General features: G+C 44.6%; 1 protein-coding gene across 16 annotated transcripts in view; it reads right to left on the bottom strand.

Moving 5' to 3' along the window:
- The window catches only part of OSBPL6 (oxysterol binding protein like 6), a 137,366-nt gene that overhangs the window by 32,470 nt on the left and 89,891 nt on the right, over positions 1-15,005 (bottom strand). For 5 of the 16 annotated variants that reach the window (XM_084814606.1, XM_084814544.1, XM_084814527.1 and 2 more), the window contains one exon: positions 11,072-11,146. The exons of the other annotated variants lie outside the window; for them this stretch is intronic. In XM_084814606.1, the coding sequence (XP_084670732.1) occupies positions 11,072-11,146 (75 nt within the window). The remainder of the gene's footprint in view (positions 1-11,071; positions 11,147-15,005) is intronic. 16 annotated transcript variants of the gene reach the window in all.

The following is a 15,005-nucleotide window of genomic DNA, read 5'->3' as shown; positions in this document are numbered from 1 at the left end:
GTCCAACAACACCTGGAGGGCATCAGGTTGGGGAAGTCCCAACTAAGTGTCCCCTTAAAACAACTGGGATTTTATGATCATACATTATTTCCATTCAGTTGCACATCCAATACAAAATCTGAACCCAAGTTAAATTTAGATTGGAAAAATGGCATGGTTCTTCGTTTGTTTATAACAGAAACACCAGAAATCAGAAAGAATGTTTCATTCTCCTCAAGGGAACTTCCAATATCACTGCCACAATATGCATATAATGGGTGACATCTAACTGTGCAGTTGGACTTCAGCTCACACAACAGAAGTTCTCCCTCCCCTCTCCTCCCCTGCAGCCCCCTCTGCCTCCTAAAATAGTTTTCCCACCCTCCAGAGTGGCAAGTCTGGATAGTCTTCCCACCCTCCAGAGTAGATTTGGTGGGGGTGCAGGGAACTACACAGGGGAAGGGGAATCTGTTCTGCTGACAGATGACATTCCATTGGCGGACAGACACTGTTGGACACACCCAGAATATGTTCCTTGCACTAAACACACGTTCCATACTAAATTAATGCTCTCTTAAAAAAAAAAAAGTATCTTAGACAATCCTTTTGGCAAATAAGCTTTGATCTCAATTCTCAAGCCGCTTAATCGAAGTTCTAACCTTCTCTTCTTCATTAGGATTACTATTGATGAAACCAACAGTAGTTTATAGCTAGAACAGCTTTTGCAAGGAACGTTGATAAAAGTTACTGTGGGAAAGCTCAAGGGAGAATCTAGAAATAGATAAATTGGAGGAAAAAACCTAAATCTACAGCCAGTCTTTTAAAATGGTAATAGGACACTTCTGAAAGCCCAGCTTTGTCAGGCAGTGTGAGAAGCGAAGCAGTCATAAAATGGAGAGCTAGCTCACTCAGAGTGCCTGTTCTCTTCCGATAGCACTTGGGCCTGATCATGGGGAAGTCAAATGCCATCCGTACATGAATGGCTCTGCTGAGGGTGTGGTGGGAGGAGACAAGGACAGGAAAAGTTCATGCATTTTGAATCTTCAGAATTCTATAGGAAAAAAGGCCAATTGGGAATATTTCTGGGCCTTTTAAGACAGGTTGCTACCTGTAACTGTAGTTCTTTGAGTGGTCATCTGTGCATTCACACATACGGGCTCTGCACCTGTATGGAACCTTGGTTCTGGAAACTTCAATAGCTGAGGAGTTTTGTTGGGAACCCTTCCCCCACCATCCCAGTGAGTTCCCTGTTATTGCCCCAGTTCCTTGAGACTGTCATAGTGGACTCAGAACCGAGAAATACTACCTTCTAAATACCCAACATCAAACTCGAGTGTGACACTGAAGAGGGGACGGCGGGTGGGTTGTGTGAATACACAGATGACCACTCAAAGAACTACTGTTACAGGTAGCAACCTGTCTTTCTTCTTTGTGATCTCTGTGCATCACAAAGATGGGCGAGTAGCAAGCTAACTTTCAAGGTGGGGGGGTCAGTGTCCTACTATAAAACAGATGAAAGGACGGCACAACCAAAAGTATAGTCAGCTGGTTGCTGGAACTGATATCTGGTGGTGGAACCTTGGAACCAGTGCCGTTGTCTGGATGGCTGTTGGGGCATAAAACCCATACGACATGCCATGGTACAGGCCTTCTGGACAGAGTCTAATGTGCCATCAGTTTTTGCATTAAACAACCCTTGGCCATTAAAGGGCAGCTGTTCGACAAGGGCTCTAGTCTCCTGTGGGAGGCCAGCCAACCTCAATCAGGTATGGCGATGCAGGACGATGGAACCAACCAGCACTTTTGAGTTGAAGTCGACTTGATGACGCAATGTCTTTATTTGCTGCCTTGACAGCTGGTTGTCTTGGATTGGAAGACGTGGCCTAACTTCTTCTTGTCATCCGGAAGATGGTCAAGGAGCTGGCCTATTTTATCCCATAACAGCAGCTGGTACCCAGACATGGCTACCTGATAATTAGAGATCTTTAAGCCCATCGCTGCGGAGGAATATAATCTCTCCTAAGTAGGTCAAGGCATCTGCCTTCTTTATCAGTTGGAGAGGAATGTACCCTATAGATCTTCCTTTGCTCAGCCTTGACAACCATTGAGTTTGGGGCTGGGGGTTTGAATAGGTACTCAGCATTCATCTCTTGTAAATGATACATCCCCTCCAAGCACTTGGATGATGGTGGCATAGTAGAGGGGGCTGTCCAGGATTGTTTAATGGTCTCCGCTACTGGAGCGAGGAGAGGGATGGCCACTGGCCATGAAAGTTCTGCATTCATCGTGTCGAAAACTGGATCCTGCAAGGTGGAGGCTACTTGCTGGGTCTCTAGGCCCAAGGCCTGCTCCATTCTCAGGACTTGACTAGAAAATTGTCCCAGGTCCTGTAACAGGGGGATGGCATCATTTGACCAGGCAACTCCATTGGGTGAGGAGACGGATAAAGGGAAGGAAGACTGAGATGTGGTATCAGATTGATAGCATTCCAGACCAGAAAGCAGAGATTCCTCTGGCGGAACCCGTTGTAGAGCCTGTTTCTCTTCTTGCGGGGAAGCGATGAGGCGTCATCAATTTGAGACTGTAGAAGTGACTGCAGTGTGGCCGATGGCCAGCTCATAGGCAAGATGGTCTGCAACTGCACAGTTTGCAGCTGCGATAGAGCAGACAGGATGGTCTGCAACTGCACTGTCTGCAGCTGTGTTTGAACAGGTAGCACAGTCGGAGTCAGGGTGCGAAAAACGTCTTCCTGATCCAGCGGTCTCAATACCATAGCTGACAGATATCGTCGGTATTATTTTCTCCCCAGTAAGGAGGATCAGGATGGCGAGGAGAGTCATATGGACTGTAAGGATCATAATGGCGTTCAACCCAATCCTGAGAGTCCCAAGCTGAATGTCTGTTCCAGTCAGAGAATGGAGATCTGGTCCTGTCTCGCTAGCGTCTCTGCTCACAAAAACTAGGGGCATGACCTCTGTTAGAAGAAGTGACCAAGTAGATCGAATCTGGCGATCGCAGGCACCAGGCACAATGCATGCCAAACCCTTCCAGCCCATAGTGACAAGGTGGCATAGTGAATGGATCTGCTGGGGACAGATCCCGAATCTCACCCTCCGATGTCTATGTAACTGGAATAGGCCCCCCTCCTGTGGCTGGATTCACCACAGGAATTGGCAACAATAACACTGGTGGAGCAGCAGGCATGGTTGATGGTACAGGGGGCCATGTTCGACCCTGAGGCATCAGTGGAGCAGTGGGAGATGTGGCCAGTACTGAAGGTTGCCGTCAATCCCAAGATGGTGGAACAGAAGCAGGTGGAGCGGTCAGAGGTGAGAGACATGCTTCATCCAGAGTTGGAGCGCTGGGAGAAGCAACCAACTATGGAAGTCACTGTCGATTCCAAGGTACTCGTGCAGAGCTAGCAAAAACATCAAAGATCAGCCTGGAGTGGGAGGAACTTGTATACTTGGGTGAGTACAACATTTAGGTGATGATGACAACACTTCAGCAGATTCCTGTGTGGCAGGCAAATCTCCTGAAGGTGCGGGTTGGCGTCCCTGCCATACCTTTTGGCTCCTCAATGGCTTCCAACACACATTTCCAGAGCATGGCTTTCAGCCAGTCAAAACGATTTTGCCTTGTTTGCTTTGAAAAAGGCTTGGCAATGAGGACAAGCCTCAACAACGCGACCATCCCAAGGCAGAAAAGGCAAAGAGAATCCCCATTGGACAGCAGTAACTTGGCCCCACAACAGACACACTTTCCCATACACCTGTGAGGGCAATACTGAGAACACAAAAAACCAAATACAAAAAAAAAAAAAAAAAAAGCAATGCAGAAGAGTAAGATAGAAACACTTTGACAGAAGAAGAGAAAGAAAGGAGAAACTTCAGCTTGAAAAATACTCTCAAGACAAGCTGAGCACAAGAGACGTTCCCTCACAAGGCTACCACAATGGCAGTCAAAAGAGAACTGAGGGAATATAGGGACATGTGCACAGGGACACTAGGGGAAGGGTTCCTGCCAAAACTCCTCAGCTATAGAAGTTTCCCAAATAGAGGCTCTGCACAAGTGCAGAGCCCATATGTGTGATGCACAGAGACCATGAAGAAGAACTTTTGGTTTCTTGCAAGAGTAAGAAAGGTGGGATATGAATGTAAGAATAATAATAATAATATATAAACATAAGATGCTAATTTAGTGTATACAGGTTGTGAATACCCAGGATCCAAAGGGCTGGCGAGAGGAGATCTTGCATCTCCCCCTGTAAAAGAAGGGGGAATCTCCCTGCTGCCAAACAATTCTTTCCCCATGCTTAAAGGAACATTGGCTGCCTATGCTGCACAAGGATCTGTGGGTAGGAAGAAAACCCAGGAAATTTCCAGTTTGCCCACAAAGCACAAGCATACATCTAAGGGGCACTTTGAATCCAGCTAATGCACATACATTTACAACAATGATCTGAACAAAGGAAAATCATGCCGGAAATTATCTTACTGGCTGGGGAAGAGCCTATATCTATCTCATTTTTATTTTAAAATGCTGACCAACGAATATGCAGATAATGTACAGATGACTTTACCTCGTAGTACTTAGCGCATGCGTGCACGCACCGCCCACCAAGCTTAACAGAAGGTAGATTACAGATTTTAATAAAGAATAAATACATACTAAAGTAACAATTCAAAACCACCTCCATATGGCAGTTTCAAGATTCACAGCCCGCTAACCATGAGAGGCATGAGCAAAGGATGCTTATACTGGGGATGCTTATAGTCTGGGGATTCTGCTCGTGTACCGTCCAGCCTGCTGCACGACTGACTCCCTGGCCGAGGTGCTTGAGGTGGTCTCTGATGTGCGAGTGCAGTCCCCTAACCTATTGGTGTTGGGGACTTCAACGTACATTCGGGGGCCATCCTCACAGGGGCACCTTGGGACCTCATGGAGACCATGGCTTCCTGGGAGCTGCACCATATTCCAACTGGGCCCACCCATGTAGCCGGTCATGCACTAGACCTTGTGTTTGTTTCTGGAGAAGCGGGGAGTGATCTGGAAGTCGGGGGTATATCCACCACCCCCTTGTCATGGTCAGATCAGTATCTGGTGACACTGGACTTCTCGGTTCCACAACCCCTCTGCAGGGGTGGAGGACCCATTACAATGGTCCACCCAGGCATCTTATGGATCCAAATGGATTCCTGAACACGCTTGGGGATTCTCTGGAGCACGCCAACGGCCATTCGGTCGAGACCCTAGTGGGTGGCTGGAATGCCGCAATCACTGGGGCATTAGATCGGGTGGCTCCGAAACGCCCTCTCCGCCTGAACAGCGCTTGGACTGCACCATGGTTCAATCTGCAATTACGAGCTCACAGGAGGTGAGATGGCTAGAGTGCCAGTGGCGGACGTCTCACTCTGAAGACGATCAGACACGGGCTAGAGCTGTATCTTCAGCCTATCACGTGGCGGTGAAGGCAGCAAAAAAGGAATATTATGCTACCTCTATCGCGTCTGCAGAGTGTTGTCCCAGGAGGCTGTTCCAAGTGGTCCGGAGCCTGGTCGGTCCAGTTGCTCTGGAACCACTGGGGCATTGTAAGGCTTCTTGTGAGGCCTTGGCAAGGCACTCTGCAGATAAAATTGATCGGATTAGGAGTGTTATTTTGTGCGCCGTGGATACAGTTAGCGAGTAAGAGGCGGCCAATGGCAAACTGGTATTGTGGGATCGGTTCCAGCTTCTTCCTTCTGATGAAGTGGACAAGGTACTTTCATCTGTAAGGCCGACCACCTGCTTACTTGATCCTTGCCTATCTTGGCTCATTATGAGCTGCAGAGAGAGGCTGGGTGAGGGGCTCAAGGCAGTGGTGAACGCCTCCCTTGAGGAGGGAGTGATGCCATCAGCCCTCAAGGAGGCAGTGATAAGACCACTTTTAAAAAAGTCCTCCTTGGATCCCCAAGTTCTGAACAACTTTCGCCTAGTCTTGAAACTGCCATTTTGGGGCAAGGTGATTGAGTGGGTGGTGGTGATGCAGTTGAAGGCACACTTGGAAGAAGCCGATTATCTAGGTCCATTTCAGTTGGGCTTCAGGCCTGGGCATGGGACAGAAACGGCCTTCGTCGCCTTGGTGGATGATATGAGGAGGGCTCTGGATGGGGGCGAATGCTCCTTCCTTGTTCTCCTCGACCTCTCAGCAGCTTTTGATACCGTTGACCACGGTATCCTCCTGGACCGCCTGGAGGGGTTGGGCATTGGAGACACCGTATTACGGTGATTCCGGTCCTTCCTCTCCAGCAGGTACCAGAGGGTAGCACTGGGAGAGGAGGTTTCGGACCCATGGCTGCTCACTTGTGGGGTGCCACAGGGTTCCACCCTTTCCCCGATGCTATTTAACATCTATGTGAAGCCACTAGGGGCTATCATCAGGAGGTTTGGGGTGCGGGTCATCAGTATGCGGATGACACACAGCTCTACCTCTCGTTCAAATCTTCACCAAGGTTGGCTGTAGAATCAATCCCTGTCCAAATGTCTGGAGACGGTGAGTGGCTGGATGGGGAGAAACAAGCTGAAGCTGAACCCTGACAAGACCGAGGTACTTTTGGTGGGAGACAAGAGGAGGCTGGGGGATGTTGACCTAGTGTTGAATGGGGTACGGTTACCCTTGAAAGACCAGGTCTGCAGCTTGGGGGTCATCTTAGACTCCCAACTGTGCATGGAGGCTCAGGTGTCAGCTGTGAGCCGGACAGCGCTATACCAACTCCATCTGATATGGCGGCTGTGCTCCTACCTTCCCGACCATCTGCTCCCATCGGTAGTACATGCCCGGGTCTCCTCTCGTTTAGACTAATGTAATGTGCTCTACGTGGGGTTACCCTTGAAGACAGTTCAGAAGCTGCAGCTGGTACAGAACGCGGCTGCTTGCCTGATTAAAGGCAGCCACTGGAGTGATCACATCAGTCCAGTGCTGAAGGAGCTGCACTGGCTACCAGTTGTTTTCCGGGCCAAATTCAAGGTGTTGGTTTTGACCTTTAAAACCCTATATGGTTCCGGCCCAGCCTATCTCAAGGAGCGCCTCCAGCAACACCAGATAGGCCGCTCAACAAGATCAGCCTCGGATGGCCTTCTCTCTGTCCCATCAGCCAGGACAGCTAGGCTGGTGAGGACGAGGGAGAGGGCCTTCTCTGTGGTGGCCCCACTCTGTGGAACTCCCTCCGTAGGGAACTCCACCATGCCCCCTCTTTAATGAGCTTCCACCACGCATTAAAAACGTGGTTGTTCAGACAGGCATTTGGGGTGGGCTAGGGTAATTTTAGAAATGTGATGTTTTAATGTTGAATTTTATTGTATGAACTGTTTTTACTGTTGTACATCGCCCAGAGTGGCTGGGTGACCGGCCAGATGGGCGATTAATAAATTTAATTAATTAATTATTTAATACTAAATAAATATACAAGCACTCAGTAATTAGACCAAACATCTGGAATGAAGGTAGGACTACGGTAGAGGGCATTAAGCAATTACTTTAAATGAATAGTTAAAACACATAGTTAAAATAGTTAAAACACAATTGTGGATAAAATTGAGGCCGAAAGATTAAAATAAATAAATTCAGAACTAAATTTGGAAAGAAACAGGTAATGAGAATTGTGTTGCAACAATGTACATGGAAAGTATCCAACACTGTATGAGGAAAACATTCCTCAAGCCCGTTAACTTGCAGCTAAGACAGGGGAAACCCTGGCCCCAGCAGGCCTGAAAAGTGCACAGAATACTATGTTGAGGTGCATACAGATGTAGGTGTCGTACAAATGCGTGGTTGCCTTTCACAATACATACGTGCCTTTCTCAGTTGCAGCACAATCACATATAAATTTATACATCTAGTTTTCGGGGGGGGGGCGGAGGGGGGACCTGACAATGAACCAGACACAATTCTGCCTTTCATTGCCATTGCCCACTCACCCACAGATACCTTGAAGCTGCAGTGACCACCTTTAGGTCTTCCTCCACATTGCTCACCCATCTAGAGCATGCCTCTGAAGCGTACTGTTCCAACTCCACCTCTTCTATGTTCCTTTCCTCATTCATTTCCCCTACCATAGTCTCCATTCCAAATATTTGTTCACAGCATTTTTGCCTGGGCTCATTGGTCTGCTTTTCATGGAAAATGTATGTATTGATTAAGTTGCACGGTTATACATTTAGACTTACATTCATGCCTGAAAAGCTAATTCTCCTCTACCAGCACTACCTTCTAAGTCTGCGCTCATGTGTACAGCTGGTCCATTTCCAGGCATAATTCAAGTGCTCATCATTACCGATAAAGCCCTAAACAGCATGCGCCCTGGTTTTGTGAAGAGGAAGGCCGTGACTCACTGGAGGAGTACATGCTTTGCATGCAGATGGTCCCAGGTTCGATCCCCGACATCTACAAGTTGGGTGGGAAAAACTCTTGCCTGAAACCCTGGAGAACCGCTGCCAGTCAGCATTGACAATACTGGGCTAGATGGACCAATAGTCTGACTCAGTAGAAGGCAGCTCCCTATGTCCCTATGACACATTCTTCACCAGAAGCTCTCCTCTGAGTCCCAATGCTGTTTGAGGCTATGTAGGTGATGACTGAAAGTGGGCCTTCTCGGTTGTAATGCCTCGTATTTGGAATGCCCTCCCAGAGGAACTTGCCCAAAGCCAGCTCTGATATCCTTTTAGCACCAGCCAAAATTTTATTTGCCCAGGCATTCCAGCATGTCCAACAGCTGATTTTACTTGCTGTTTTATGATTTGGTGTGGTTTATTGAATGAACCTCGTTGTTTTTATGATTTATGTCATTTTATTGCACAGTTTTATTTGTTTAAATTGTACACTGCCCTGGGATATTATGCTGAAGGATAGTGGATACATTAAAATAAATATGTTAGTTTCTTACATATTAACATCATTATCCATCAACATGCAGATTAGCTTGAGTGGCTATTTGTTACTTCAGTAAAATACCAGAGAAACATCCACTAATCAAGTTGCAGGTATTCTCATTTCATGACAATCCAGATTAATTGTGTCACCCCATCTAGTCATATCAGCGTATACCTATGTAAATAAATTTTCTTTTATTTGGACTACTGAATTATGTGAACATTCTGCCACTCCCAGCTATTAAAAAAGCCAAATTGGATGCATACCAATTTAGTGACTTTATTTTCATTCCACCCTAAGTATGTTCCTTATTTAAAATGAATAAAAATTAAAATATCTGGTAATGGTAGTAATATGACTTTTTGAGATTATGGAACAGAAATAAAACGTATGCAATAATATTAGTGTAATGGAATTCCATGATGGACCTGGTAACCAACTATTTCTCTTCTGTTTTCTTGATTAGCACAGTCACTTCATGGAATTACAGCATGATCCTAAGCATCTTTACTCAGAAGCAAGGCCTTCTGAGTTTAAAAAAAGACTTGTTCCAAAATGAGCATTAGAACCTTAAACATACCGCTGATTTCCTATTATTGATACTGCATGGCGTAAGTATAAAATATCTATCAGAATATGATAGTTTGATTATTATTGGTTTGTTGTTTTGATGCTGTTTTTATAATTATTAGCCACTTTGGACTTCTCTATTTGAAGGAGGAAAATGGGATATGTATTTTGTTATAAATAAATATAAAATAATTATCCTAGGAGGATAAGGCCTGATTCTGACATTTAGGATGTTTTCACATGTCCTCTTTATCTGCCAAAGTCCACCTTTTTGATATGCATGGTGCCACATATTTTATTTATTTGTTTGATTATTCCTACCCCACCATTTGATCCAGAAGAATTCCCAAGGTAGCTTAAGTAAAATAATAAAATGCAAGTGAATTAAAGGTCTTATCATTCCTTCTGGTACACTGGGGTAACCTTCTCACCAGATTCTCACTAGGATGCCATGTCTGCCATAGTAATGTCTGATTTCATCATCACTGTCACTCTGAGTGCTGGAAACTGGGAAGTCAGTTGCCTGGTTGTGAATTTCTCACTCTTTCCCCAGACCTGCACGTCTGAGTCAGGCTGGAAAGAGAGGAGCCATTTGCAGCTGTGTCTCAGGTGATGTTGAGTGATAGCAGTTGGATGGTCCCTTGCCTTGCCTCACCATAGAGGACCATGTGCAAAAGGGTTAATTGCAGCTATTATGGTATTTGAAGGGCTACTGAAGCAACATTTCCAGTGGTGAAGCTGGTTTTCATTGACATATTTATGTATTTATTTATTTGAGTTATACTCCACCTTTCCACCAAAGAAATGGCAGTCAAGGCAGCTAACAATAATAAGAAAGTTTTTTGGTTTTTTTTTTAAACTTAGTAAAACAATAAAATAAAACAAATACTTTAAAAACACAATTAAAAAACACAACAACAAAAGAATAAAAACAGCACCCAAACCAAGAGACCCACTCGCACGCCAAAGGCCTGTTTGAATAAAAATGTCTCTACCTGCTGGTGGAAGGACATCAGAGAGGGAGCCAACCTAACCTCCCTCAGCAAGTAGTTCCAGAGCCTGGAAGCAGCCACTGAGGAGGTCCTCCTGACATGATAGACATGCCACCAAGGGTAACTACTATTAACCCTTTTGCACATAATGCTCATCATGAGGTGCACCACACATACAAAAACAGAGAGAATTTGGCTCAGAAAGTGTACACAAAACCACTTGTACACTTGTGTGAGAAGAGGTTCTAAACACACACACACACACGCTGTACAATCCAGCTACAGTTAAGCATTTTAAGCCTCATTTGTTAAAGCCATGGCCTCACTCTCACCCAATGAAATCAATAAGACTGGAAAATGCTTTAGCTTGGCTAGATTTCGTACAAAATAGTTAAAAACACTTATTTGTAAACATGTTTAAGTTAGGTGGTTTGTGAGCCCACAACACTTTTTATTATGTGGCAGAGCTGGCTTGAGACCCTCCTTCCCTCCCATGCCCCCCAAGTGTCACAAGCATCTGAAGTGCCATTCAAGCTCTCAGTATCACTAGCACATATTCAACGTATACAGTGTCCCATCTTTAAAACTGTATGGAGGTGCCTTGACTGTTAAGTCCACTCACTGTTGTAGCCACTGCTGCTGCTAGTCTCTGCCGGCGCCGTGTAGTACTGACTTGGCCTTTCAGCGCTGTCCCTTCCTGACAGCGAACAGGAAAAGAACAGGGAAGCAGAAAGAAGGGAAAAGAATGATGGAATGCAGGAAGATGAAAGACAGTCAGAGAAGGGAGGGGGAGATTCTTTAACTGAGTTTTATTTCTACAAAGGGCCAATTTCCGTAACTCCATCTGAGCTAAAATATGGATTGCCTCAATCTGCATTGTAACTAGGTGTGAGCAAGGAGGAGTGATTCGATTGCTCCACTATTCATTTCCACCCTCAGTTAGCCAATGATAAGCTGAAGGAGGGTTTTTGTGATTTTTTTACTCAGGTCATCATAGCCTGACAGGCAGTTTGAGAGCATGCTGAATCCTCAGCTGTAATGTGACAACTCCCACCGCCCCACTTTTTCCATCAGTAAAGAGTAATTGGAATTGGTCCCAATTCTTAGGAGTAGGAGAAGATAACCTCCTGGTATTCAACACTGTGGTTTGTTTTCTCATTCAAGTATGTGCAAGATACATTAAGAGTTATATGTTATAAGATTTGGTATGGTATCTGATCCTTGTGAACTAAAAATGCAGGTCTAAAGCTTTGTATGTTATTCAACATGCAAATAAAAAAACAAGAGGCTATGCAATTAAAAGACAACAAAAATCCAGACTTTGGATACAGTTGATCTACTTTATGCATTGTAATAGAAATCACCTGGAATTGTGCTCTCAGCTTGTGGGTCTATTACAGTTTGCAAGCCAACTTTATAAAGTGTGGATATGTATAGTCCAATGCTGTTTAAGAACTAAATATTTCTCTATGTAAAAATGTATGCTGCCTCAGGTTCCACCTGTTTGGTGTTTTAATAGCACATGTTTCATCCAGAGTGGCTATTCTCTACATTCAACTCATTACTTCTGCATGTTTTTGCATGTTTAATCTGTTAGTTCATTTCCCTTCAAACATGTTCTGCATAATTCCTAAAACAACAACAAGGATTGCAGACGAATACATATTTAATAACTGCTTGCATGCCACATCTGCCAAAAGGAGTGACTGATAATAGTCCTTCAACATGCCATTTAAAATCCAAATGCCACTGCAGAGCACTCAGTAAGCAGTTTTACAAGGTTACAACTAATTTACATCTTGTCTAATTGTCTTGAAGGCAACCTCACAACTTTACATGCCATGGGCTACTGGCAATGAGGGGCGAGGTATGCACCATATCCCTATGTCTGCTAGTAAGCTCTGAAACCTCACCCCTTTCAGGTTTGCTCAGACTTCGTCAGACTATATTTTCTCAGTCCAGGAGAGGAACAAGCTGTAGGCCTGCACAAACCCTTGCTCCATCCTCCCAGCCCCACTCTTTCAATTTGTCCCTGAAGTGAAAGGGGAACAGGAAGGGGCTCCAGAAGATCCCCGGTACAGGTGAACCTGATATAGTTCTTGCGCAGACACTACTTTTTACCTGGGGAGAACAGTGATGGGAGAAGAATGCAAGAGTATGCAAGAACCGAAGATTCACTCCCTTCTCATATTGGGTTGAGAAATTAAGTTTAACCAGGCTCTCAGTTGTAACCAGAAGCTTCTCTGTCACTTCTTGTAAGTCACACAAGAGAAGCGACCTGTTAGAACACCACGCATAATGGTGAAATACATGTCCACAGGCTGCACATACAGATACATGATTTGACGCGGCTTCTTGGGCATTTGCTTTTTTCCTATCTTTAAGATGGTTTTCACTGATAAGCCTCCAAATAAATTTAATTCAGCATTAAAACAAACAAGCAAACAAACAAAACTTCAGCAAACTGTAATCATTCTAGGAACTTAGCATAGGACTTGGAGCAGAGACAGTGAAGTTAAAATTTGGTTGCACACTTTTCTGGCCAATCCCCATCTCTCTCACATCAGTGCTCCCTCTTTTTAAGAAAAACCAGACAATAGTTCAAAACCATAGCAAGCTGTCTACCACACAAGGACATAGTAAGGACTAATAAGGACGGTGCATCCTCAGAAAACACTATATAAATATGCTAAAATGTGTGAACCTTATTAACATGAAACATACAAGTTTATGTTTTAAGATGCTGCAGCACCCCTATTCTATTCATTGCCTCTTAGTTTCTCTGGTTATTACTGGAAAGCAATTAGCCTAACTACTTATGGCCCATGCAAAACCTTGTGGTTTTTTCATTTCCAAAGTGTATGGCAACATTCTAGGCAGGCAGACATATCAGCTTGTTGCTTTAGAAAGTTCCTGAAATCGTGGAACATTTCCTGAAAATTCCCTCTGAAGGGATCAACTCTTCTGGTACAGCAAAACATTCCCACCCACAAAAAAGGGGGGGGGGGTGTTTATGAGTAAGGTTTGGCAAAACTGAACTATGAAGTCTCAGGCCCTCAATTCTGTAAATACAAAGGGTGTTCAGGCTGTTATCTCCCACCTTCCCTCAGGATAACTGTGTTGCTATTTCAGCCTCAAGCCACTAGAAAGATACCACAAAAAATGAAAATAGTGAAATCTGTTTCACAGAACACCTGCATCTACTGTTAGTGCTTCAGATAACAGATGTTAGTAGCAATGGACCAAAACAGTGTTTTATATATATAAAAAATGCACATGTAAAGCATAGCACAAAAACAAGCACAAAGATTGTTTGAAGGTGCTACAGGGGGTCTATAATTTGAGGGAAAGACTCAATTTACTTTTCTTTAAAGCACTATTTCCAGTAGAACGTAACTGATATAATATTTCAGACCTACAGTTCCCTTTCTTTTTTATTTGTTCACCTGGCAACTAATAATTCTGCCTTGCACATAATCAGGAGGTGGAAGGTTGCCTGCCTATTCCCATTCACTCAACTGAGCTCACTCACACACACCATGTACATCTCAACCCAACTCCTATGGGAAATTGCTAGCAGGAGGAGCTGTCATTAAATATCGGAGGAAGAAAAAGCTCAGTTGGTGGAGAGAGAACACGGACTTGCATTCCGCAAGAGTAAACTCTTTGACACACACACACACACACACACACACACAGCTCATTCTCTCCTGAGGAGAGGGACAGAAGGAGGGAGAGAAAGACAAGCAGAAACTGGCTCCACTGCTTTCATCGTGGTGGGCAAATTTTGCCTCTGCCTCCCTCCCAAGCAGAAGATGAGACAGAAAGAGAACATGGGTGTAAGGAAGGAAGACAGAAAAAAAGCAGAATCTAGCTTCTCTATGTTTGTCTGACTGGGAAAACCCAGCTGTGCTAGCATCTACTTCTTCATTGTCCCTCTCTCTCTGCTTGAGGGAGAGAGGCTCACTCCAACATTATTTCAAGTAGAACCCTGTAATATAGAATTCCATTCTAAAGGCAACATGTGGGACTGTTCCTTTTCCCTGCTTCAGGAAGGAGAAGAGCACCAGTAGAGGAAGTTATTTTCTCTTTACTTCCCAGAAGGGGCCTGGAAGAGAAACAGCCCTATATGCCACTTCCAGAGCTGCAGGGCAACTGAATGCACATGGGTCTCTCTCACCTAATTGCCTGGAGGCTGTTCTTACTTGTCCCAATTGCCCAGGAGAGTAGTTTTTTTCAAGCCTACAATAGGCTCTTCATTCAGGTAGTGTCATTTTAAAAATGAAAAGGTAGCAAACTTCAAGTCCTTCATGGAATGATTTATAATATGCATGGCTTGAACTCTTTCAAAATAGATCATAGATCTATTTCTGCACATGTATTACAATGTATTTTGACTGGTTTCTGTAACATACAAAACCTGGATTTCCAGTAGAAGTCTCCTTTTCCAGGAAAGGCTGCATCTACACTGGCAGATCTATTTGCTTGCTCAAACAGGCAGGATCTACACATGCAGCAAAATAAGGCAAAAGACTCTTGAGCTGGTAGAATGAACA

Source organism: Heloderma suspectum, chromosome 1, assembly GCF_057233095.1.
Source record: "Heloderma suspectum isolate Gila_16-S chromosome 1, 16-S_ref, whole genome shotgun sequence".
NCBI lineage: Eukaryota > Metazoa > Chordata > Lepidosauria > Squamata > Helodermatidae > Heloderma > Heloderma suspectum.
The sequence above is the reverse complement of the archived record's forward strand: the minus strand, read 5'-3'. Positions and strand labels throughout refer to the sequence as shown.